A 27,530-nucleotide genomic window follows, 5' to 3' on the forward strand; every position below is an offset into this window, starting at 1 on the left:
AATCAGAATATATTGACTCAAATGGCACGTTCCCCGTACATAGTCGGGGATTTGTGCCTACTTTGACAAGCTTACCTATTTCATTAAGAAATTATGAGAATGTGCATTGATCAGGTGAACATAAAACCTGAAACGAGACATGCAGATAGCAAAAAACGGACGTCAAATGAAACCAGGGGGTACTGTCCTATGTGAGACGAACGATAGAATGAACAGAAAAAAAGAAAAAGAAAACATGTATCGGTAAATCCCGTCCCAGCATAAAACAGAAAAAACACATTTGAAAAATTGCCATCAATGAAAAACGTATTATTAATTTACGTTGACACTTGCAGTGTGAACGTTGCATAGCATTCCAATTGCATTTACCATTCGTACCCCTCATGATGATTGCAATGACAGCTCTCCACAATCAAAGCTACCAACCCAACGAAATCAGTCCCTATCAAAATCTCTCCAAACGCACGAACACAATCACGCAATCATTCACTCTTGCCATACACAGCAGCAACGCAAAGTTCAGTCTGTTTCGAGCTTTCAGGATGGATTGTCGTATTTTTGTGATGCTCTCTCTGTTACTACTCGTCGGAAATCAAATAAATCGTGATTCGTGCTAATTCAACCGTGCGTCGTTCGCTCGTACTACACACGGTGTGTGACGTAGCCGCGAAGAATTCCTTTCCTCGACGTTTTCCGGTATCCGTGGTGAAAGTGCAGTGCCCCAGAAAATTAAACCCAGCATCTGCAGTATACGGCAAGAAGAGAAGGGTTACTGCACAAATAACAGTTATCTTGTCGCCGCACTCGTTCTGGCACTCTGGTTACGCGCGACATTCTCAATCGTTGATCGGAGCGAGACGGAATGAAGGGAAACTTCTGTCAACTGCTGATGTCCGGTCGTATTGGTGTTTGTTTGCATACGGAATTGAGATTGGATTGGTGAACTTTCCTGACACGAGCTCTTGCTTGTGTAGAGAAGTGAAGCAGAAGAAGCAATTTTGATGATGAACGTCAAATGAGTAGTGGTCATGAAGTGAAGTGTCAGGTGAAAAGCGATGAGGTTTTGCTTGTGTTGTGACGGTGTTTGTGTTTGGCTCTCTGTGTATACTGCCTAGCAAGTGAGAGGCAGAGGTTGTGTCGCGTATTTTGTTCGCTTTCTTGCCGTGAAATATTTATTTGCGTTATGAAATTTGCCGTGAAAATGCTTTGGGATTGGCGATGAAAAGCTTCCAAGTGGTTGGTCAAAGTGAAGGAAGCAGCAGTGAAAAATCCCCTGGGAACGGGGTGATTTCGTTTTTTCGTTCGTAAGACGAGGAAGGAAGTGTCTGTAGAGTGTTGTTTTAATTTCGGGGAGTTTATTCAGTGCGGCCAGAGCCCTCGAACATCAGGAGGGTCGTGTATGTGTATTGTGGTTGAAAGTTTTGATAAATGTCAAGATGGCGGCTACTAACCGAGCTCGTCCGCAGCCGAGAACTAACATCTCGTTCTTCTCGAAGATCCAGGGCAAAATATCGGATGCCTGCGCCCAGCAGAAGTTCCTAACGGACAAAAAGACCCTGGAGAAAACCTGGAAGCTGATGGACAAAGTCGTCAAACTTTGCCAGCAGTCTAAAATGAATTTGAAAAATTCTCCCCCCTTCATACTTGACATCCTGCCGGATACGTACCAGCGGTTGCATCTGATCTACTCCAAGTACGAGGATCAGATGCACCTTCTGCACGGCAACGAGCATTTCAACATCTTCATCAACAACCTGATGCGAAAGTGCAAGCAAGCCATCAAACTATTCAAGGAGGGTAAAGAGAAGATGTTTGACGAGAACTCCCACTACCGGAGAAATCTCACCAAGCTGAGTCTGGTGTTTTCGCACATGCTGAGCGAGCTGAAGGCGATCTTCCCGAACGGGCTGTTCGCCGGGGACCAGTTCCGCATCACCAAGGCGGATGCAGCGGACTTCTGGAAGACCCGCTTCGGAAATAGGCAAGTGGTTTTTTTATTGCAGTTGGAATGATTTGGTGGGGGTGGGGCTTAACTGTCAACTTGGGAAACGTCATCGTTTGCAACAACACCGCGGATGTTTTCCTCCCGGATTATTATTGCTTTTCAAAATTAGGTCGATTTGGGGGAATTTGTAATGGAAAATAATCGTTTCCGCAAATTCTGCGTTGTTTAGCGAATGGTGGTTGGGTAATAGCAATTTTCATTTGAATCGCCGGAAAACAAAGTGCGATGGCTCCGGTAAATCGGAAACCGGTTGTGTTTATCCGAAGTGAAAGTAAAGTACGATGAATGCTTTGAAGTGAATAGAGGCTGTTTTGACTTCGGGGGTGAATGCACCAGTTTTGAAGATAGCTACTGAGATGAGCGACATTGAGGTTTTTACTCCGAACGTATTTCAAGAAGCACAAAGAAGCAAAACTGCAACCTGTAAGGCGGGCTCGTTCTGGCCTACAGATTTACTACTAACGAAGTCCTGGCGATAAGCACCTTCCGTAAATGAAACCTCGCCCTTAGATTGAAGCAGAACAAAATAATCAAGCCTGTTTTTTTGTTAAAAACGATAGTCTCGGTGTTGCTTCCCCAGCATAAACGATATGTTTTAGTAGAAATTATAGACATGCGTCGAGAATAATCTGAGCTCTTATCCCGTTCCAAAGACTCCTCGGTTTTCTTCGATCGGCGGCTGTCACAACATCCTTGCACTGCTAACTACCACGTCGCTGACGTTTCCCCAAGTATATTATGCCAAACAATATATCCAATCTGCGTATTGGTCACCTGAACGTCAGAGGTCTCAAACGCCACATCGATGAGGTGAAACTTATTTTAGATACGAATCAATACCGCTTTTTTGGAACCCTCTCGTAGGCGGACGGGTTTGACGGTACTGCGAACATCTTCAAGCATATTTGAGCAGACAACTGCTTTGAGATGGTTATTGCATCACGCCTCGATAGTGGTGCCCCGAGGAGACCGAGAGGGCTTGTGGGCCTTTTATATGTTTTGTGTTACTTCATACGCTGCACCAGCCCAAACCAACAGTCAGCTAAGGGCCTGTGCGCACTGGCGTGGCCGATTGGCGGATCGCCGTGGATTGACTTTTTCTGTGGGCTGTGTTTGCAGACATTGTTCGACAGCTTAACGGCAATCTTTGTGGGCACGGCTAGCAGTGGGAGTCATTGTGTGTCGATTTATCGGTCGACCTCGTCAACGTGCACAGGCACATTGGGGTTGGACGGAGGGGGGGGGGGGTGGATTTCGCGGACGGGGGAGGCGGTTTTTTCCGCACCGTATGTCGGATCTTCATGGGAGTCGGTCAGCAGTACTGTAACAACATTCTACATGCGCTGATTGATTTTTGTGGGGATCTGGCATGCGGTGTGGAGGGGAGCTGCTTTTTTCGTTTGTGAGTTTTGCGCATTCTCTGCCCAACCTTAAAAAAAAAAAATAACAGTAGAACCCTATTAGTTGTGTTGTGTTGTAGTAGTTGTAGTTTTTGGTACTAGTGTACAGTTGTGTGCTAGTCGTGTGTCTATCTGTGTATGTGGGTCTTCTGAGTATTTGTGACATATGGACCAGGGAATGGATGCAGAACTGGCTTATATGATGGAATAGTGGGTGATCCTTCTTGGGGTTCGTTGGTCACTTATACTGGTGTTCAATTCGTGCATTCGATTCGATTCATTCGGATTGGATGAATGAAGATACGATTAATTTACCGACGCACGTAAGCCCTCCATTCCCGGTACACATTGCATGAGAAACTTCTAACGGAATGCAAGTGTCCTTAATAGTAAATGTATATTATTTTCTGGCATTTAGACGATTCCAAATAGTTTTGTTGCATGTTACATGTATGTTGTTCGATTAATACTTAATAACAAAACGAACTCTTCTCCGTGGTGTATCGAGGAAGCCAGGAGATATCAAATATCCTTTTTATTGAAATCGACAGGTACTAGGTAAAAATGGAGCATATGTACTACAATGACGGCGCGGTTTTAGTGAAAAAAATGCCACCTGATGGACACTGCTTGTTTTCGGCAATCGTTTGCCAATACTATAATTCAGAACCCGGAACCCCGTTGCATAAACAGAGAGTGATGGAATTAAGGCAAAGAATAGTGAGGTTTATCAGGGACAACATGGAAGAATTCGGTCCCTTCCTAGAACACACAGTTAGCGAAATGCGGTTACATGGAGGCATGCATGAGAGGATCGGAACATTTCTTACAAGACTCGAAACCACAAATGAGTGGGGAGGTGAAGAAACCATAGCCGCAGCAGCTAGAATACTGAGAAGACGGATTGATATATATAACGAGAGAGGCCCCCTGATCTACTTTAATCGGAGCGCAGCATCAGGCGGGGTAATACGATTGGCATACCGGGCAAGCGGAAAAGATCTAAGAAATACAGCTCGAAACCACTATGACAGCGTGGTACAAAGATTAGTTCGAAATGCAACCGATACTGAGGAAATAATCGGGGAAATAAGACCTCCATTAAGAAATGTTAACGATATGAACAATCGGCCCAATGTATCACAACTAAGTAACAGTTCCAACCCACTCTCAGCCGAACAGTTAATAACAGATTACGATCTTCAAAACTCACATAAGCTCAGCTTTCTGTCATGGAACGTGAGAGGATGCTCAGATGAACAAAAACGCGCTGATATGGATGCAACATTTGTCAAAGGAAAATTCGCAGTAATAGGGCTGCAAGAAACAAGAATGGCACAATGCTCTCTGACAACACCAAACTATATGTGGATGAATGTGAATGATACGACTCAATCAAAAGACCGCATAGGGGGGGGGGGGGGGGGGACGGCAATGCTGATCGCTAAACCACTATATAATGAAAAAAACTTCAAGCGAATCAGCTCAAACTCATGCTCCTACATATGCGAAATATTTGGGGAAAAAATCCTAATCATCTGTACATATATAAGGTCAGAAGAAAATATAGAGTTTGGAATAATAGCAAAATACATCATCACGCTGCCGTCATCCTTGAAAAATAACATAATAATAGTAGGAGACATGAATGCTAGAATCGGGATTAAGGACCTTGCAGAAAATGACCGAGACGTCATAGGCTCGAATCTTTTCCACGATTTCTGCAACACAAATGGACAAAATCTGAAAAATCTACTACATGGCCTAAAACTCAAAGAATACCTAACATTTAGCACTTCCAAATCAGTCAAAACAACGTGGACGAACGGGAAAATCTGCTCTCAACTAGACCACGTCCTGATGACCAAAATGCCATTTCTGAAACCCCCCCGCATACGAGCATTCTTCCATGAATGGTTGCATAGCGACCACAAAATGATCGCCTGCACCTTGATACCATCGGCACCCATTTCAAAAGATCGGGTCTTGAAAAGGCATATACCCAACAAAAACCAACCACCTCAACAAAAAATAAGAAAGCTGGATCTAGAGATACTAAGAATAAACGAAAAGGAGAGGAAAAATTACCAAGAAAAAAAGGATCAAAACCTTCAAGGACAGATGCAAAATCCAGATGCTAGCACGGAGGACGACTGGGACAGAATACACAATGCAATAAAGGACGCAGCGGAAGAAACCATCACAACGCCTAGATCTCCCTTAACCCCTAGAAGGAAGGCAGCAATGGACAAATACGCTCAGGCTCACCAGAGAGAGCTTGAGGACAGGAATAACACAGTATTGAAAAGAATAGCGAGAAAGGCACGAATCGAAAAAAGGGAAGCGTTCGAAAAACATTTTTCAGAAAAGGTTGATAAATTCCTAGAAGACATTGACAAAGAAAACACAATGGCGAAAATGACAAAAACCTTTAGATTCCTTAAGCAACACAAAAAGCATAAACAGAATAAACAACGAAAATACATCAGCATTAAAAAATGGGAAGAAAAAGTGAAATCATACTCAAACCAAGACGCGGAAATACAAATCATAGAGGTAGATGATGATCGTGACGCCGGACCAGAACCAACACTAGAAGAAATAAGAGGGATTATCTGGACAATCAAAAACAACTGTGCACCGGGGACCGACAACATCAATAATGAGTTGCTGAAATATGGATCGGAGAGTATGCTGAAAGAACTCACAGAGCTAATGAAAAAGACATTTAAAACCAACGTAATACCAAAATCATGGACTGAGACGATACAAATACCGATACCAAAGAAAACAAGTCCACAAAGCATCGAGGACTACCGTTGCATAACTCTATGCACCAGCCCTTACAAAATATATGCAAGACTGTTATTGAACAGGCTAACTAGCCAAGTAGATCAGCTGCCAGGGTATCAAATGGCCTTCCAAAGCAAGAAAAGTGCCTCAGACCAGTTATTCGTATTGCGGCGCATCATTGACGAAAGATGGCGCAAAGGGTGCAAAACAATCTTGGTATCTTTAGATCTAAAACAAGCATTCGATAAAATAGACATCTCCAAAGCAGCAACTATACTGAACGAATTGGGTGTCTCAAAGGAACTTATAAACCGAATTATCAAGGCATGCCTACACGAATCAACGTCTATACAGTGGTTCGGACAAAGAACGACGACAATGAAAAAAATCGAGGTATCAAACAGGGATGTCCTCTCAGCCCACAGTTATTCATTCTGATGTTACACCATGTCCTGATCTCCCTCAGAGAATTCATGCCAGAAGTCAGACTGGAGCACAACCACGAGATTAAGCTGCCATGTGTCCTGGGGTACGCCGATGACATACTGTTCCTATGCGAAAGAGAAGAAGATATCGTCAAACTAATAGATACCCTGGTGCCTCTGTTATATTCGATTGGGCTAGAACTAAACACGGACAAAACAAAAGTACTATACCGAGACCCTTATATCACGAACAACACAGCACCAGAGACTAAAAGAAAATTCGGACGGTACGAACTGGCAATAGTTACAAAACTTAGATATTTGGGGGCATATATCACGAGCAGTCTCACACGCACAGAAATCACAGCAGAACGAATAAAAAAAGCGTATAAAGCCTTTTACACACTATGCTCGTTCCTGAAGGAACATCCGCTTAAATGGGAAGTTATCAAACGTCTGTACCATAGCCTGGTCACACCAGTGGTCTCATATTCAATGGAAATATCTGCAGTGCTAAAAAGAAACAGGAACTCACTGAGACGAATGGAAACGGAGATGCTGCTTACACTAAGAAGCCTCAGTGTGGAGGAAACTACTGGGAAAAACAGACAGAAGGCGCATAGTGAAAATATGGTGGAAAACGAAGAACAAGAAAACGAGACAGCAGCAGATCAGACAGAAACGGAGAACCCTAACATCGCACAGAATTGGTTGAAGGGACACACTATAAATAACAAAATAAGAATTAACCGCCTGAACTACTACGCACATGTGCTGAGAAGCGAAAATACGGGAATATTAAAAACGGCCATGGAATACAAAATACCACGCCAAAAAAAAAGGGCAGGCCAGCTTTCTCCTGGAGGACCAGCATCAGACAAGACATAGAAAGAAGCAACATACACATATCAGAATGGCAAGAACTAGCAAACGACAGAGAACGATTTAAAACACAGACAAAACAACTGTTTGACTTCATGGTTGAATCGGAGTACGAAATGAGTAGTGACTCGGACCTGGACAGTAGTGGCAGCTCATTAGTCCCATCGGAACTCTTGGGCTCCACGGACAGTGAGGACACAACACTCTTTGACATGGATGAGGACAACTAACCCAAATACGCGACAAGTGGGTATTAAGGGACAGCAAACCGAACCACCATATAAATATGTACTATAAAAAGAATACTAACATAGAACAAATTCTCTTTTTTTTTCTTTCTTCTCTTTTGTTTTTTTCTGGCTGGGTAACATCTCATTTCAGCAAATTTAAAATAAAAAAGACAAGCGTCCCAGAAAACAAACGACATCATCCTGGAGAGGGACCAAAAAAAGACCTTGAAGCGACACCGTCATATGATGACGAAACATCGGAAAAACACTCTGAAAACAACACAAACTTACAGAGACAACGTCAAGGGAGGAAATAATAGAGATCAGTGAGTAAAACACATAAAGGTAAGACTAAATATATACGATCAGAAAGATACATCGTTCGAAGAATACACAAATACTAGCCTCACCCTGAGAAAACATTGAATGAATCGGGACTATGGGGTTTTGGGGCGGCTCAATCTCTTCGGGCATGGAAATAGGGCAATCGGGGAGGGGCATCAGAGCCGCGGGTAAGATTATACAAAACAACTTACATGCTACACACACGCCAATACACAGAACATACTAGCGAGCAAATGTACTGAAATATAAACTCTCAAACCTTTTGCGAGGACACAAATCGGATCAATAAAGCGACCATATAATCGCAAACACCAACGCATATCATCGCCCACAATCTCCCAAACTTAAAAAGCTCCAGTAAATAAATAAGCATCGCAACACCTACAAATCTACAAACGCGGTTACACGAACGATTACACAAACGCGCGCTCTCACGCGATCATAGATCGATTTCGTCTGGAAGCTGTAGACCCTAAACTGAGCCCCTCGCGATCGTCTGAACGTCTTAGCACCTAGACATTTACAAACGAGGTATCATGAATCGATTACGTCTGGAAACCTTTACCCCTCAGTCCCAGTAGCCTAAGAATTATCCATCTTAGTCTCTCCATCTTCCTCTTAGCATCTGAACCGAATACTAAAAAAAAATAGCATCAAATTCCCGGTCCGCGCGATTATCCAAAAATACACGTGAACACTACCACGCGCGCGATCATTACTCGGGCACGTCCGGAAGTCCATCCTCGGCACCAAACGTCTGGGTCCATTCCTCCAATTAGACCAATTAAACAAAAAAAAAAGGAAAAATAAGAAAAAAATAACTCATATCCACTAGAAAATACGTTCCGTGGCGACTTGACCGGGAACTCTAGTGATGTGGGGCAACTCACTCCCTGTCAGAATGTGAATTGTACACCGAAAACTAAATATCAGAATGACGGTCCGCGTGACCATCCAGGAACACACACGAATATGTAGATGGCCCCACGATTGCGAAATCGAATTTATACACGCGAAGTCACATGTACGCGATCACAAATGACAAACACGTTAACATACGAACGCTTAAACCCTTCGCGATCAACAACGCACGCCCGCGATCACGTAAACCTAATAAATCCCCGGTAATAAGAAGAACGCTTTAGTACTTACGAGGTCTGAAACGCGGCCTAAAACGCGAACTTACAAACTTCCGTGTTCGCGAGATCATGAAACGGTCACATCGGGAAATCATTACCCCCCGTCCTAGCAATATAGATACATACATTCAGTTGGACAAATCTAAAAATAATGCTCATATCCACTAGACAACACCTTTTATAGCGACATGGCCGGGAACTCTGGTGATATGGAAGATCTCAATTTCTCCTACCATCTGAGCCGTACATCAAAAAATTAAGTATTAGATCCACGGTCCGCGCGCGATCATCTTAGAACTCACTCGAATATGCAAATAGACATACGGTTGTAAAATTTAATTTATACACGCGAAGTTACATACACGTTAGCACACGCGACATACAAACGCGCACGCGGTTGGACGCGTTAACGTACAAATTCTCGAGCCCCTCGCGATGATACACGAGACCACGAAGTCTCCACGCCTACACATACCTGAACCGTACAATGAATATCACATTCAGAATCACGGCCCGCTACAATTGGCCTTATGCAGTGTTTTATTGGGCGACATTGCCTGTCTCGTCTGCAAATTGTAGTATGTGATTCTGACGGGGAGCCCTTCCGAGAACCTAGCTCTACAGCTCCAGTAGGACAACTCTCGAAAAAAAAAAAAAAAAAAGAATCAATACCGCTTTTTTGGAACGACGGAAACAATGTTTTAGCCCACCTCACTGGTTGGCCTCATCCGTACTCCCATATAATTTCATTAAACGTACTGGTTATTCAAAACGGAACTGCTTAGGAATCAGGATTCTTCTACTCATTCTTATAACATTTGTTAAGTGAATGAACATAGTACTTTAGGGGAAGATTTCATATACGGACGCAAACTAGAATGTCGCAATGCATATTTGCATAGTCTCAGACGATTTGCCAAAAGAAGATGTTCCGAAAGAGACCAACAATGGTTAATCGAGATATAGATGTTAATCCAGCTGTGACGCAAGCTGGAACCACTTACTTCTCGGCCGTTATTTTATACAGAAGCTTCGTCAGAACGTCATGAAAACTTTCAAAGCAAATCCAAGACCAAGAGGTCAACCAACATGACGCTGGTCGTAGTACCGTCCAAAATATGTACACGCTTTCGGGAAGATTTCGTCCAATCATTTTCTATGTTTATGACTAAGTCGCACCGTAGACCTATCACGAACAGACAATCAGGTGAAATCGAGGTGCGCACAACTGAAAGTCGCCGATTAAGAAGCGGGCAACATAAAAAAACCGATCCATCTCCAGTTCTGGAACATCGAACGACTCAATTTACTGGTATCATCGGAAGTACGGTGAAAAAGCGATGCATTGCCAAGTGCCTTGGTTATACAATTGTCAGCTTTTCACGCTCTATAAGCGGCACTGCTAGGTGACAAATTCAAAAGTTGCCGTCTGGGTTATATTCGATAGCCGTACAGGCTTCTTGCGGACACTGCCTCAGATGATATCTGTATTGCTTCCTCGAATGAACGCCCTTCGGTCTCCTTGGTGGCGCATTCCACTTTATCGCGGGAGCTGTCCTTCAGCAACTTGAAGGAAGGATGGAGTGGGGGTCTAGAAATCCCCAGGATTTTTTCCGACAAGTCAGCAAGAATATTCATCTTTGGTCGAGAGCTTACTGCAACAAAACAAGCTGTGAAATATCTTATACATTCGATAGAAGGATGACAATTTAAAATTTTCACAACCGTAATTAAAATCATATGATTCAAGAGCCTAACGACCTGTTCGGGGTATCACCCAAACAATATGTGGAATCGTGGGCTAAAGTTCGTGTATATTTTTTTATTAGAGCGACCATGTTCCACTGACTTTTGCTATAACTCCGTCCGTCATCCTCACGAAAAAAGGTATTCACAATAGGTGGCAAAGTTTAAAACGGACATACGCCACATCAGTGGTAGAGATAACATTGTCGCTGATGCAATGTCTATTGCAACACTATTGCAAAAAATTTACTGACAAAAGATCGATTAACTGACCACCAGTGACAGGCTTTATTAAATTCTGCGTCGTCTTCCGTCGTTATCTTCTCCGATAGTTGCGATGCTTCCACAAATAACTGCTTTCGATTTTACATTCCAGAAAAACATCGAGTAGCGATGATGAGTCAGATACATAGATTGGCACACCCTGAAATCATAACCACAAGAAAACTCATCAATAGATTTGTTTAAACATCGATAAACAAGAACAGCACGAAGATTGTCGGAAAATGTCAGCAGTGCCAAAAGTCTAAAACTTCTCGACACACCCTTGCATCAAACGCGACTTTCGAAACGCCATAGACTCGATTTCGAAATATTCATGTCGATGTTTTTGGACTACTTTTGCCATCCAAAGGATTCCGTTATCTGCTGTCAGTCGTCGAGAGATTTTCACGATGGCTAGAGGTCATGGCGTTGTGAACGGTAACAATGGCCATGTACACGGAATAGATGTCACGATATGGTACTCCAGAAACAATCACCACTGGTCAGGCCCGGGAGTTCGAATGTTTCAGGAGTTCACGCATCTTCTACGAGTACCTAACAAGCACACCACCGCTTACCATCCGCAATCAAATGGAATGCTGGATCGTTTTCATCGCACTATGAAAGCGGCATTGGCGTGTACCGATCCAAAAAATTGACACGATCGTCTTCCACTGATACTGATTGATTTGACATCCGTATTTCGAGAAGAATTTCGATGTTCTTCAGCTGAGCTCGTGTTCGAACAACAACTGAGAATCCTTGGAGAGTTTTACAACTCACCGGTACAAATTGTGAATTGCACGGAATTTGCGCAAGTCTTACATCAAACGTTTTCGGTTTTCGAAGAGCGTTCGATATTCTAATGAGCGAGTCTTTATAAACCGAGATTAAGGATTTCAGTCCTGTGTTCGTACTAGTTGATGCAATTAGATAGCCACTACAACAACCTTACGAAGCTCGTGTTTGCTTCCATGCCATCGTCACTGGAAGAGCTTTGATTGTCGCTGTTAAATGTTTGGTGCTTTTTGTGTTTTCGAGTGATTCTTGTATAGCCGTCTTCTGTTTGCTTACTATTTCCCTAATTATGTTAGTAAGTATGTTAGCTGTTGGTTTGGACATACCCTTGTAATATTGTTTGTTCGGCATTTGTGTTTTGACTGGTTTTCTGGTGTATCAGCAGATGTCGAAAGTTATTTGTTAGTGTTAGTTGTAGTAGATGAGTTTTCTTTAGTTGTTTCGGCACATGACTTGCCGTGGTGTGCCGTCTGGTTACAGAATTGGCACGTAAATGTAAAGTCAAGTAAGAAGGTATGGGTTGGTTCAGCCATATTCGCACCATCTAAACACCGTTGAGAATGCCAGGGAAAAAGCGTCTCCAATTGTCATTTGTGACGAATTCCATTTTTTCATACCCCGACAGGCATCTTTTAACTTAGTCCGTCGTAGTACACGGTGCCAAATCGTAATAGCAATTTCCGTAAGATCGTTGTCCATATACACGGGGATCTTGGTTTTGATGTTTACGTATTCAACGTAGTGTTGCATGTTGTTTCTCATTATGAAGCTTTCTGCCTCGAGCTGAGAGTTAAACGTTATGAGTACTACCTGCCTCGTATGACGTAGCTGTATGTTTGACACTTCTCTAAGTACAAATGCCATTTTCACCTTGATCAACTGCTCCACCTCGCGCACTGTAGGTCTACGACGGATCTGCGTAAAGTCAATTGTGTTCTACCATAATGTACGAAATGTTTTTGCGGTTCGCTCGTTTCACTCGTAATTGGGGGCAACGAGACCTTGCTGTGTCGTTAAGTACGCTGGAGCGTAGCGGCACGGGTAGTATTTTTTTGTTTGGATACTGCTCGCAAGCGGTATGGGGGGGAAGGGGAGGAGTTGCTTCTCCAATCTTCCGGTCATCACATCGCATGCTTTGGTATTCTTAGGATGTATAACAAACATGAAGATGTGACACAAGGCGCCAAGAGCGCGCTAAAATCCTGTCAATCATATTTGTCATTGGATTGTCTGCTCTAAATATATCACCAGGGGACCATTCATAAATGATGTTGGATGTTGACAATAGGGGAAGAGCGTCACGTTACGAGATAAAAATGATGAATAAAATAAATTTTAGTCGTATTAGCGGATCAGGGATAAAAAAGTACAACATTGTTTATGAATGGCCCCCAAACAAAGAATATTCCATAACGAATATCACGTAACATCGGTGACAGAGCATTGGGATCAAGGCCAAGTCCCCCCTGGGTCGTGCAAAACTGAGAAGCAACATCAATTTAGGCACAGATAGCAGACGTCCATTTATTTTCATTTTGTTTTGTTTTGTCTTTTCATTTGTTTCTCCTGCTACGATGTGTGCGGGAGAGCGGGACGGCCAAGGAAACGGAAAGCCAGTGGCCCAAACAGATCAGGAACAGGAGGGAGGATTGCGAACAGGGAAACCGACAGCAGAGGAGAAATCGTTTATTTATTTATTATAGCTACGATACTAATCACAATTGTTTTGCTTTTCTTGTTTCGTTTCAGCAAACCAAAATCTATACGGACTAGCACATAAGAACAGTTAGGCTTTGTAGGTTCTCATCTTGAGAAATGACAATGACACTGTACGAGATGACGCTGGGCCTGTGGCCTTCGACTGGCATGGTCCATTCTCATTGATTCGAAAGTCTTCTAGGCTGGTTGGTAGATATGTGCTCCTACTTGCAAGTTGATCAATTCGCTTGGGTGGGGGACATGTGGATCCTACTAGTTGTCGACTCTTTTGATCGTGAGTATGAGGCTAGTTCAGGAAAGGAGTGCAGGACTGGCATCTAAGAGATAGTTAATTATTCAGGATTTGTTCTTATGATTACTAAACTCGACCAAGCACACCGGCTCTCAGAAATGATAAGCAACCCTTTCGGGTCGGTGTGGTCTATTCGAGTCGAACCAGGCGGACATTCGGTTCGAGCTAACTTTATGGTTAATAGTGGATAAATATTTCTTACGCCTTTTTTGGCAGAGATTCTTTTTGCGAAATCCTAAAATACCTTCACTGGTATAGCTACTCAGGATAATAATAATAGATAAAATTAAGGGTTTGCCTGGTCAATAATGTAATGAATATGTATATTGACTAGAACAGGGATAATCGAGTTATAAGATAGAGAAGAAACAGCACAGTTGAAGGAAAAGTATTCGCGAGTAAGGACTAATACTGCTAGTCAGAGTTAAAAATATTCAAATTCATTGAATGAAAATTGATCATATTCAGCCGCATTCATTTTCGATATTCAGTGACGCAGCTGAAAACGTCAAACGAACAAACCGCCCATTCATCCATGCAGATTTTCATTCGGCTCCGATTATTACACGAAGCGACCGTGCAGCAACGAATCAAACGCATCAAAGTAGGCCCTGGCACGATGTAAGCGATGATGATTGTTGTTTCATATGCTTTATCGGCATTTGAAAACATGTTCCTAGATAATTAGTGTAATGAATATATTGTACGAATTTCAACTGAATGAATAAGATGGATAGTTGAATGAATCTTTTTTTCTATTCACCGCGAGTAGCAACAGGTTCATTTTCAGCCGTCAAAAAAGAGCTTCGAATATTTTTAACTCTGCTGCTAGTATGTTTACCGTTACAATTAATAGTCGATTGATCCGCTTCGGACCTAGGAGACAAAAAGGAGATTAGGAATAGACAGAAGCGGATTCAATGCGAAATTTGCCAATATGACGTTGACCCCAAGGCGATGGTAGAATGATTTTCCATAGGATGATAGACTAGATGACACGACGTTACGCTCTGAACTTGCGCCAAATAGTTTGCATGTATGTATGAAATTCGCAGACATCACTGACTGCGATCTCTAATTTACTTAACAGTCGATTGATCCGCTTCTGACCTAGGGGACCCATGAGGAGATCAGGAAGAAAATAGAAGCGGAATCAATGCGAAGTTTTAATTGCATCACTGACGACTTAGCACGTGTTGTTAGGAGCAGGATACATTGGACCAGACAAAATAGAGAACTTGACGTTACATACTTCGAGACAAACAGGCGCAAAATTTAGTCCTTCTCCCGAGGACCGGTGTTTATTTGGCGGACAGTCGCTAATCCTTCCGATTTTGCAAATTTTGTCTCGCGGGACGGACCGAGATCCGTCAAGCTATAAGCTGCAGTCCTATCAGCCCGTTAAAAAAAAAAAAAGATGCTGGCCATCGAAATGCTAATTTTTGAATGGAAACTGTCATTATTACTTAAAATGTACGTATTCTCCTACCTGAATCAGCCATGATAAACGAATGCGCAAAACACCTGTCGGAATATATAACATAAATCTACCTCACCAACAATACCCGCAAAAAGAGCCTATTTCAGAGAATCAGTCTACTTTCTTACCTCGATCCGATCGGAAGCTAAAATCACTCTGCTTATTAGCTTGTTAACAGCGCAGTGTACTGAACAAACGATACAGTCTAGGTACTGTCTACACTTACCGTGCCAGTGCTATAAGCAAGCAAAGCTATCGAAAAACAACAGTCGCCTCAAACCAGCGTGAACAATAAGTCAACGTTATGTACATCTCGTCTCATGATGGGTGAAGCTTATCAGCAAAATTTGAACAATCTTCGGCTCAATACAGTGGCTGTCTGTTTTAAATACTGTCCAATCCGCCCTATTGTTATTCGCTGTGTAACATTTATTAAAGGCGCAATTACAGAATATACTTACGGAAGTCATCGTAATTCAATTTCACCACACACATGAAGTACTGCCAACGTTTTAGAACCTGGCCATGTCGAAAAATTTTGCTATGGATAACAACATTTACCAGTCTATATGGACGATGATAAGATCGATGTGCGTTTACACGATCTACTACCGCAATCTTGCAATCTTGAAGCCTGGAGAATTGTTTCCCAGGTATCAATCTCAAATCACGCTGTGCATATATGAAGGACAGACACTAACGTGTCAGTTTTGTAACAAAAAGTCACACTATGGCAAATCATGCACGAAATCCTCCAACGAAACAACATCAATTGCAAGCAAGCCAAACATACAGCCTCAGTCGACGTCAACTAAATTGCAAACAACCGTAGTTGCTGCTCAGGCACCAACGAGTGCCGGAAGAACAGAACCTATGCACAGTGTTTTCGACCGTTGTGATGCGCCTACTATCTCCAAATTAAGAGCCAGTTCCACCAAGGATAAAATATTCCACAAAAAACAGATATATGAACGTAGTTCCAGCAAATAATCCAAGCCAGTTGATCGCTAAAAACCATACAACTGCAATAGCGAGGACAGCATGAACGAAAACCATAAATCGATAGAAAGCGGACAAATTGACCCCCGAGCAACAGCAGGAATTGGATCTCGAACAAGAAAGAAGATCTTCACGTGAAGTAACAAACGCGTACACAAGATGCGATGCGCGTATAATTAAATAAGATTTACTTATTTTTGTATACACAACGTAACTATTGAAAGATCCACGGCGCAGTTAAGCTAATGCAGTGAACCTTGTTAAAGAAAACGAAATATAAAAAGCAATCGTTAGTTCTGATCCTGTTACAAGAAATGGGAACATCGAAAATGATCGAATTGCAAGGCCAGGTTGGATTCAACATAGGGAAATGTGACTATTATGACAGTAGAGCCTATTGTAACCCTATCTCGCACCCCACCTAATTCATTGTAACAGCGCTTATCAGAACTTTGTGCTATGAACCGACAATTACCACCTCGTATCTCGTTATTCCGCCACAACTATATTAATCATTGCACTGATACATGCTAACTTTAGCTGGAGAATCCATTTATGATTAATTCACTAGAATGATACTCTTTAAACGCTAGGATAGGTCTAGTGTTATTATCACCATGTTTTCCGATACACTACTGAAATCAAAACAAACTTTTAGCAACCAGCACACAGGAAAGAATCAACAGTGTGGCCAAATTAAAATATAAGCTCGAAAAATATTGTAATCAACTATTTCAAGTTATTCAACTGATTTCTGATTGCAGAAATTTTATTTTCTGTCTGGATAAAAAGTTCGACTCGAGACAATGCAATGTTTGATGTGAAACTAGTTACTACCAGTTGTTAACTTTGGCATGATATTATGTGCTCTTCTTCTAACAGCTAATGAGTTTTTTGTCTTGTGCATGATGTTTACGTTTGTTTTGATCGGTTGAAACAAGTAGAATGATTCGTTTTACAAATCATGCATTGGCGTCCATGATCTGGATATCTAGTTAAATTTTCGGTGCATTGGAATAAAAGGCATTGCGTTTCAACCAGATTGTGTTTTGAGAGGGGGAAAATTTGGTACGGTCAGCAGGCAATTATTGGATTGTTGCGATGAGAATAGATACGCCGAATAGAACATTTATTTTCACTCATGCTAAGATAGAGACATTTCTGCCAAATAAGCATTATGTATAAAAAAGAGTACACTGATACTTTATTCTGAGAAAGGTTATAGGTGATATATTTTCTTTTAAAAGTTGTTATAAAAATAGTGCGGCCTTCTCTCTAATAGTGCCAAAATAGGCTCATTAACTCATTATCGATAGATTTCAAATGCTGAAATATTCGGACATCTGTAAACGAAGTGTATTATTGATTGAAAGGAAACAAAAGTGGTTTTTTTTCCAAAGAAGGACCCCGACTTTGTCCAGTTGCATCATATCAGAAACATCGTTGCTGGCTGTGCGATCTAATAATTATGCCTAAATCGTTAAATTTGGGTCAATCACGTTTTCGGAGGAATTTTTTGTGGACATTACAGGCGCTTTCATATGGTGTTGTTATTTAACCCATTATTGCCCAACTTATTTTTCACACGCAGCACAAATTGAGTTTTCCGATTGGAAAAAATGATGTGGTCATTCCAGTGAAAATAATTTCCTACTAAGAGTAGTTGATATAATAAGGAACAACCAGTGAAAATTTCAGATTGATCGATTAATACCTGAGATATCGCGGTCGCCGCGAATGAACTTTTCAACAAAATACAATTCCGAGATAATCGAGTTTTACTGTCGCTGCAGCGAGTCAATGGTCTAGCGTATCAAACACTACGCACCGCCTACGAGTGGTCAATGGGTAGCGGTCCATGAATCGCTGTAACTCAAGTTTTAGTATTCCGATCTCAATGAAATTTTGAGAAAATTTTCCTCAGAGTATGTAGTTTGAGAATATCTGATTTACAAAAATTCGATTTTTTTCATCATGACAAAAATGTGTAACCCCTTAAGGGAAAATTTAATAAAAACAAAACATAAACACCGGTTTAACCACTCTAACTTCTCAAAACGTATTCTGTAAGAGTATATGAACAATATTAACTCATTGATAATGCCTGTTCTGCTTTATTCCTTAAGTGATAGGAGTTATTCTTAGCACCTACTATATATAGTAGGTTGGGCAATAATGGGTTAAATGATTAATCTTCCTATATTCAGCAAATTTCTTGCATGTTCATGTATTAAAAGTATATCTTCGGCAAAATTGTATAGCAAGCTTCTGCCAACAACTTTGCTGAAGACACAAATTGTTTATCTATACTATTTTCAACATTATTGCTCGGTTTTTGTGCATGATGCCTTTAAAGCCAGTATATTAATATAACTTTGTAAGTATCATTCTGCCACTTTGTTTTAATTGTCAAAATGGACAACTCTCTATATTACAGCTATCGTTTATCTAGTGCATTATCACAATAATTTGGCAAATTTGAAAAATAAAGTGTTTCTAATGGTGATTGGTTGTTAACGTGGAAACGGCTAAATTTACGTCAGTAGTGCTTTCGGACTACTCATCAAAAATAGCAAGGTTTTTTATTTGCTGCTATGATTTTCGAGAATAATCCTCCTATAAGTGAGATTCTTCAACTAATTTCTTTTTGGTGAAAAAATAACGCCTTTGTAAACGTTGTGGAAGTTGCTTTCACGAATGCCTTTGCTAAAAATACGAAGTCTCTTCTTTAAGGTTGGACAGAGAATGCGCAAAAGTCGCAAACGAAAAAAGAAGTTTTTTTCCACACCGTATGTCAGATATTCATAAAAATCAATCAGCGTATGTAGAATGTTGTTACAGTACTGTTGATTGATTTTTATGAAGATCTGACATACGGTGTGGAAAAAACTGGTTTTTTCGTTTGCGAATTTTACGCTTTCTCTGTCCAACCTTAAATATTCAAGAAGTTATAGCTCGTAATATTTGGATGACCCTCAAAAATATTTTTTTTTATATCCTTTCAATTATCATTCCTACGGGTTTCCTATATTCTACGAAGTTATTTCACTCGTCAAAATACACAATTTGAATTTTATAAACTTTTCATTTTTTGAAAATTGTTTTTTCACATTTTTTGAAAATTGTTTTTTCACATTTTTTGAAAAACAATAGTTTTTCAAATCATCTATAGCTCTGATGAACTCTATTAAATATTTTAGTGTTGTAACAGCATTTAAAATTGCAAATAGAGTTGGCTGCCCGTTAAAAAGTTTTTAAGTTTAAAACTTTTGATTATTTTGCCAAAATCTACCCAATAACTCCTACGCCGCAAGAGATATACCAATGATCTCTTCTGGAAAGATATGTGTCTTGATGAGACGAATAACTTTCTAGAACACGCTGAAATTTTATCTACAATATTTAAGAAGCTATGTCGAAAAAAAGTTTTAAAGGATTCTTCGCAAAAAACGATCAAACTACAAATTTTTGGTCTGCAGTAATGAGGCTATATCATCAAAATAAAGGTCTTGGAACCATAACACATTCTTGAGACACCATTGCTTGACGCTTTACCGTTGTTGCGTGAATAATTTTTCGCAAGTTTTTTGGCGAAAAAACCCTTGTGCACTGTACGCAATTTACCTGAGTTAGAATTCTTACCACTTGATATAGTGCAGCGGTTCTCAACCTTATTCGTATCACGGACCCCTTTGAAATCACCCTGGTATGTTGCGGATCCCCACGTCCACACAAAGTTACTGCGAACAGGAGGTTCTTGTGGATGTAGCTTGCTGCTGCGTGTTGAGAACCATTTTCTTCGCACTAATGCATTAGCTCTATTATCCACAACTTGCAAGTGAACCCATTTGCCTTCTCTTGCGTTATTGTTCACGTTCACATCTTAATCGGTACAGCTTTCAAGATGTTCGAGGTTCTTATTTGTTTCCGGCTCTAACAGGTCGCTCCGTGTTTATCGGCATTTATTGTGCTGGTTGTTGGTTTGGAGAAACTAGACCAGTCTATATTATTTCGTTATCGGTACAAGAAGTTAGTTTCGATATACAAAGCGCACCAGTGATTTATTGGTCATCTGTTGAAAACTGTTTTTGGTATTGGTTGTCATAGGTTGATTTTTCGAAGCGATTTTCAAGTATTGTTTCCGTAATATGCAGTATGGTTACAAAACTGGCACGTAGGAGTCTGACTAGGATAGGTGCACAGCGTTATTTGCCAACCGAATTTTAACAACACAACGCTCTTGGGAATGACACTGAATTTTTTTTCCTCAAGTAACAGCTTCCACTTCTCCGTATTTTGACATAAATCTCTTAATGTGTTTTGATCTAATGCGTGGCGCTAGATCGTGTAGGCGCACCTCAATTTGATCGTCATCTATACATTCATGATCTTTCTTTTTTAACGATGTTATATTCGATGCCGTGTTGCATATTGTTCTTCGCAATGAAATTTTCTGCTTGTGCTAAACTTTTAAACATTATCTATACACAGTTTCTCACGTGGTGTAACTGTATATATGTCACTTCCTTGAGATTTAGATCCGTTTTTCCTTTCAGTAACAATTCAACAGTACAGCACTGTAGGTCAAAGAGATTTTTTTTAAGTCAGTCGAAATTATATTTTCCCGCTTTACAGACTTTTCTAGTTTTTGTGGCTGATTCGATATAATACTGTTCGTGAAGATTGATTTTATTTGACATTAATATATTAATTACCTTTTCACGGCCCCCCAAGGGACCGCGGCCTCGTAGGGGTCCGCGGACCACTGGTTGAGAATCACTGATGTTGTTTATTAGGTGCTTTGCCACTGTCAGATCGGTTGAATATGCTAATAATATTTTAGGATATTCTTAAATCCTCTTGCATTTTTCAACGGTACTTAGACATTTTTCAACGACTTCTAGCGATGAAAGTCTGAAATCGCATTTTTTCTCCATATATTTTGATCCACATATTCAGGCTGGCGTACAGTACAAATGGCTCCATGATACTGAGGATCATTTTTTGATTAACCCACTCCACAGCAGTTTATACCTATGCTATATTTCTCCTTAGTGGAGAAAATTTTTGGAAAAAAAAACTATTTTTTTCGTCATTATGGGGAAAATAGTTTAAAAATATCTTTGTGCTGGAAGAGCACAAAACTGCGGGATATCACGCATGACTAGGGGTTTGCTCAGAAGCACAAATAGTGTTTTTGTTTATTGGAGCTAGCGTCAAACCGGCGCTAGCTTAGTCCTGTCACCAAGTTAGTGTCGGATTCTGATGAGACGAAGTCAGAACACAAATTCCATAAGTAATATAGTTTCTCCCTGTTCAATTTAAGAGATCTCTTAACTCAGTAGTGCCAAGGGGTCCCGGGATACCCATTCTAACTTATTATTATAATGAATGTAAGCAAAACTGTTGCATGTCAATAATATGTCAAACGATGCAGTAAGCTTCACACTCTTAAATATTGCACCTCATATATTATGCTTACTTTGCATTTTCGACATTGATGTTATTTACTCCCCTGCATAACGTTGCGAAATTCAGACAGTATCGTCTAAGAGCATCAGACGATTGTTTTAAAATTCCGATGTGACTGTCGGAGGCATATTGCAGGGATTAAGTCATTTGTGAATAATGTTCCAGGGAATGAACACCATATTCGTTCCAACACCATATTTACAATCCCAACTAAACTTTGTTTGTGTCCAATAGGGAAACATAAAGAGTCCACCGGACAAAGCGATTACATACCGACCTACCGGTGGAATATAATCAATTTTTTTTAATTCAATCGACGTCTCGGTGTGTACCCAAGGCCTTCCATATATGTATCCTAAAAGGTGTTATTATAATGAATCATCAAGCAAGTAATTTATGTTCAGCTTGCCATTTTCTCTCCTCGCAGCTGTGTGTCACATTATGCATGAATTCTTAAATAGGTACGCATACCACATACATTCCCCGCATATCCATCCAAGGCATTGACGGATGGGTACTTGGTTCTCGGTCAGGTTTCTTTGTATGACTATATTGAAAATCGACCATGTTTCTGAAACGAAATCCGAACTATCACCTTCAGCGATATGTGCTTGAATTAAACGTCACCAAAATACAACAAGCCATCACATCAGACAAATCACGAAGCTCTATTGCGTAACCGGTTTTTCGTGGGCGTTTCAACCGCCAATCAACGTCGAAATCCGAAATGTTTACAAATTAGATCTCTTGCGATTTGACATTTTCGAGGAATCGAAATATTTCCTTCAAGCTAACATCCGTGGCCAACACCCGCTTCGAATCTTCAATAATTCCATCGAACCCACATTCACCGAAGCGAACCGTGTGCGGCAAAAGGTCAAACATCCTTCATACATAACCCTCCCATCTGCTCCACTCTGTTCGAGGGGCCAAACATTAAGCCCGAAACTGCAATCGTTCGTTCCTTCTCCTCGCTGCTACGACGGACTGCATCTGTTATAGGGTGCTGGTGCTGCTGCTGCTAAAATGATCGTTTGCAAGTTTTGCCTCGTTGCTACCTATCTGCTACTCCTTCGTCGTCGTCCGTCCTTCTCCCTACCTACCCCTACAAACGTATTGATAGATTAATTTCCTACTGATATCGCTCCCATTCACAACCCCCTTTTTGGCACGATCGAAAGAGTACGTACATTCGATTTTCACCTGCCAATGGCAACTTTTTTTCTTATTAACTCACAACCGACCGACGACGCTGCTGTTTGTGTTTGCTGCACCATCGCGAAAGAAAATTCCCTCGGAACATGAAAAACCGCTGACGAAATATGGGTGCACTCGGCGGGACGTCAAAAGAACGCAAGGGGTTTGCACTAATCTGGTGGGGGTTGGGCAATTCTACTTTATGTAACCACATTCGGCTGTATGTTTGCCGGCGAAAACGCGATTCGCAACGGATGCGATAAGAGAATACAGTTAGGATGTGTATGTGTTGAAACGATGGGTGAAAGAAGACGACGCATTTGGTGAGCGTTGACGACACTGACCCAAAACGGAATGGTTGAACGAAAAAAATTTGGGGGTCCTCGAGACGTCTGGACAGTGATGCAGTAATTTCAATCGACACGAACTCCCACATAAGTGGGTAAATCAATGTCAAAAAACAATAAAAAATAGTAATTGTAAAGTGGCATTCGATCGAAAGAGTTACAAGGCACGCGCGTGTAATACACGTCGAATTGATCCTGGTACTTAACCGGTTCTCTTCCTTTGGAGAGTTGAAAGGGTTAAGATCTTTTGAACTTCACTAACTTAAAAGAAAATTTTCCACTATTGAATGAATTTTGCTTTATATGCGTCATCTTCGCCGAATTTGCATTAAATTATGTACTTTTCCGGTATGCAAATAATCCGTTATGTAATGGCCCGATTTTGAATATGCTTGATGTTTTATTTATTTTTCTGCCACTATTCGGGTCTGGGTCATTTGGCATAAAGTCATTTGGCAAAACGTCATTTGGCATAATTTGGAGAATCGATCCTACTGAAGGTCGTATGGTATCACGATCATTTGACATAATTTCTAATTTTGCGTAAAGTGAGGGTCATTTGGCATAATTTTGAGAAGTGATCATCACACACATTTTTTACTACAGGGAAACAGACATAATCTAAGAATGGTCGAAAAGTCAAGTAACTCGGTATAATTTTGAACCGTGCTGCAGCTGAAGGACTTTCCGTATAAATATTTGTATGTTATATTGTACGTTGTATGCAGCTGACATGTAGCTCAAATGTTTGAGCAGAACGGGAACTACCTAAATATTTTAATGAAACAGAGTTTGTTTATCAATAGTACTAAATTATTCTTGAACCGAAATTAATTACTTTATTCTTCTTTACAAATTAGTAAAGTAACGCCTAATATGGCTGCGCCACATCGCTTCGAGAAGCCTGCTGTTTGATATCGCAGTCGCTCCATCGGACTTAAACTAATTAGTAGCTCCTATGTTTCAGTAATTCGGGCAAACGAGTGCATTAAAGGTTTGCTTGCGCGGGGCCGCCGCTTCCGACGGAGCGGAGCGAACGGTATATAACTGGAAAGAACAGCTCATGATATAAAGAAGGATAATAAAAATGATTTTCATTACAGACACTATACACAGACTTGCGGAGATAAAGCAGTAAAACTAGCAACCATGAATGTGAACTGGCATCACGGAAGCTCCCATAAGTTTTGCATGGGCTTCCTCTTGTACTTCCCCTCTGAAAACTCTCATGCTCGTTTGGCTGCAGCTTTTGACAGTCCGTTTGGCTGCAATTTTTTACACTTCTGTAGTCTGTGTATGAAGTGTCTGTAATTTTAATAATCGAAACGCTATGTGGAAAGCTAAAACTCACTGGCGACCATAATAATGATAGCCAAAACAAAACATACGTCTGGTGGATCGCAGTTCTAGTGTTCTGCATCAACAAAAATCTGTAAAATCTACACTATACTAGAACGTAAGTCATAGACAAACAATTCATAATTGCAAAAATGAACAAACACAAAAATTTCTAAATTTAAACTCAAAAGATATTTAAAAGAAGACATTATTATAGCTTAGTGCAGCTTTAACCTAATGGGTCTTTCGCTGATAAACTGCACATTCATCTGTTATGCCAAATGACCTTCAGTGAGATCACTTAGCAAAATTATGCCAAACGACCGTTATGCCAAATAACCCTCACTTTACGCAAAATTAGAAATTATGCCAAATGACCGTTTTCCTTTAAATAAAATATCAAATGTCCGTTATGCCAAATGACCTTCAGCGTGATCAATTATCAAAATTATGCCGAATGTCCATTAAGCCAAATGATCTTATGCCACATGGCCCACTATTCTGTCAGCCTGTCAGATTATTTAGTCCCGGTTGTACATTCAAACACTAAGCAATATCTTACTTATCAAAAATAATTTGCCAGTCAGAATCGATTCCACGATACAGACTACATCAGGACGTCGCACAGTTGTCCCAAACTTAAAACAGGCTGTCAAAAGTATTTGCTGGTGTTAGGTTACGTGTTCGTGCTTAGGGATTTTTAACAGTTTCATGAAACTTGTTAGTGCGATTGTTGGAAGGGGCAGAAGCAGGGAGTACCTCTTTAAGGAAAATTAAGATGCTAATCGATTTAGATGCTTTATCAACTTTCATGAAACATTGCTGAAGGCACCTACTACGAAAGCCAGTAAATACTTTTGAAAGTTCGTGCCTTTCTCATAAAGAAATAAAGTGAAATTACTCTAAAATGTCTAGAATTTTATCCGAGGCCCGGAGGGCGAAGTCTCAAGTACCATTCGACTCATTTCCAGAGATGCCACATTGAAATCTGTGTTTCGGTTAAAAAAATCTTTTTGCCATCTGGTCGGTGTAAAGTCAGACCAGACTAAGTCGCAGAACATCAAAAAATGAGATAATGATAACACTGGGTGAAGAATTTCTTCAGCTACATTCTACTTTTGCCAGATTTGAAATATGTAATCATAAACAAGAATTATGACAAAAAATTATTCCCAATTATAACGTAAAGGATTCTGCGATTCAAACTTTAAACCCGTTTTTCTCAAAATCAATATTTTGTCACTTAGTCCGGTCTGACTTAACACCGACCATCTGTGATACATAAAGCAGAAGAAAAATCTGTGCAAATCTGTGAGAAATTCCCAAAAATCTGAAAAATCGGAATATTTTAAAAAATCGGTGAAATTTTCAGAAAAAGCCAAAAATCTTACATCTGTGAAAAAGAATCTGTGACAAAAAATAGTTCATAAGATCTGTGACATCACAGAAAAATTTGTGGATTTCTCCAAGATGGCTGGATCGACTTGAACAATGCCATAAGCTGCTATTGAATTTCATTTGGGTCGGAGTTCTGGTTCTGGAGTTAGGGGTTAAAGAGTACGGTCACACAGCAATTTCCTATATAAAGTGGCACCACCATGATGTCCAAATGATGCAATATATACTAAAACGAACGCAACATTACTTGGTTTCGCGGTTCTAGATGACTAATAATGAATCAAAGTAGCTTTGACCACATTGGCCACTTATGACTGATCTTGATGCCCCACGGGAACCTGCCCATATCCTAAATTAACTTATTTCTCAGCGAATTCTTGACCGATTTTCGCAAATTTTCTTTCAAATATAAGAAGCACTACTCCCATTGACTACTATCGAGTTTTATTCAGATCTTTTCCCAAAAAACCGATGTATACTGGACAACAAGTTTCAGAAAGCCACAGCTAAAGTCACTAATAATATGGTGTAACTCTCTTCTAGCATCTGAAGTGCACACATAAAACTCAACATCAGAACCACGTCCCGCGTGAACATAGTAAAGCTTTTGTAAATATGCAAACGACCACACGGCTATACAAATTACTTCATACACACGACATACAAACATTCGTGCCCTTCGCGTTAATACAAACACGAACATGGTGTCACGGTTATTCACGCTTATCGCTCCCGGAAGTTTCCACTCTGGTCCCTAGCAGCCTAGATCCATGTATTCAGCTGGATCACACTAAAAGAAGACAATCTCATACACAAGGCAACAAGGTGCAGGGCACCACAACTGGAAACACTAGGGATGTGTGAGAACTTACGTTCCTCATTCATCCGACGATTGAGACATCGTGTTGGGAATTACAAATTGTAAAACGCGGTCTCAAGTGCGAACACAAACGCCCGTTTTCGCGCTATCAAGAATTGTAACCGTTCGGGAGATCCTGAACTGAATAAAATCAACCTTACATACACTAGAAAACAATTTCTAGGTCGTTCTAGCTGAAGACACTAGTAGAGGAATGTGGTCGGTTGTCGGCAGCCATTTGTTTTTGACTCATGACATTTCCCGAATTGCACTACATTTAAAGAAACATAAGCATATTCATTGAAAGCCACACAGCCGCTACACGCTTAATTGTCCCATGTTCTATGGGATTCCCAATGTACACTAGACAATTATGCGTAGAACGGCAATACACGCCTTAGC

At 40.7% G+C, this 27,530-nt stretch overlaps 1 protein-coding gene across 1 annotated transcript in view; it reads left to right on the forward strand.

Annotated features, from left to right (window-relative positions):
- Nucleotides 1-555: 555 nt before the first annotated feature.
- Nucleotides 556-27,530, forward strand: part of LOC131691529 (E3 ubiquitin-protein ligase CBL-B) — a 245,926-nt gene continuing 218,951 nt past the window's right edge. Inside the window, exon 1 of the mRNA XM_058978033.1 lies at nucleotides 556-1,981. Within this exon, the coding sequence (XP_058834016.1) occupies nucleotides 1,437-1,981 (545 nt within the window). The 5' untranslated portion in view covers nucleotides 556-1,436. The remainder of the gene's footprint in view (nucleotides 1,982-27,530) is intronic.

Source organism: Topomyia yanbarensis, chromosome 3, assembly GCF_030247195.1.
Source record: "Topomyia yanbarensis strain Yona2022 chromosome 3, ASM3024719v1, whole genome shotgun sequence".
NCBI classification, from domain to species: Eukaryota; Metazoa; Arthropoda; class Insecta; order Diptera; family Culicidae; genus Topomyia; species Topomyia yanbarensis.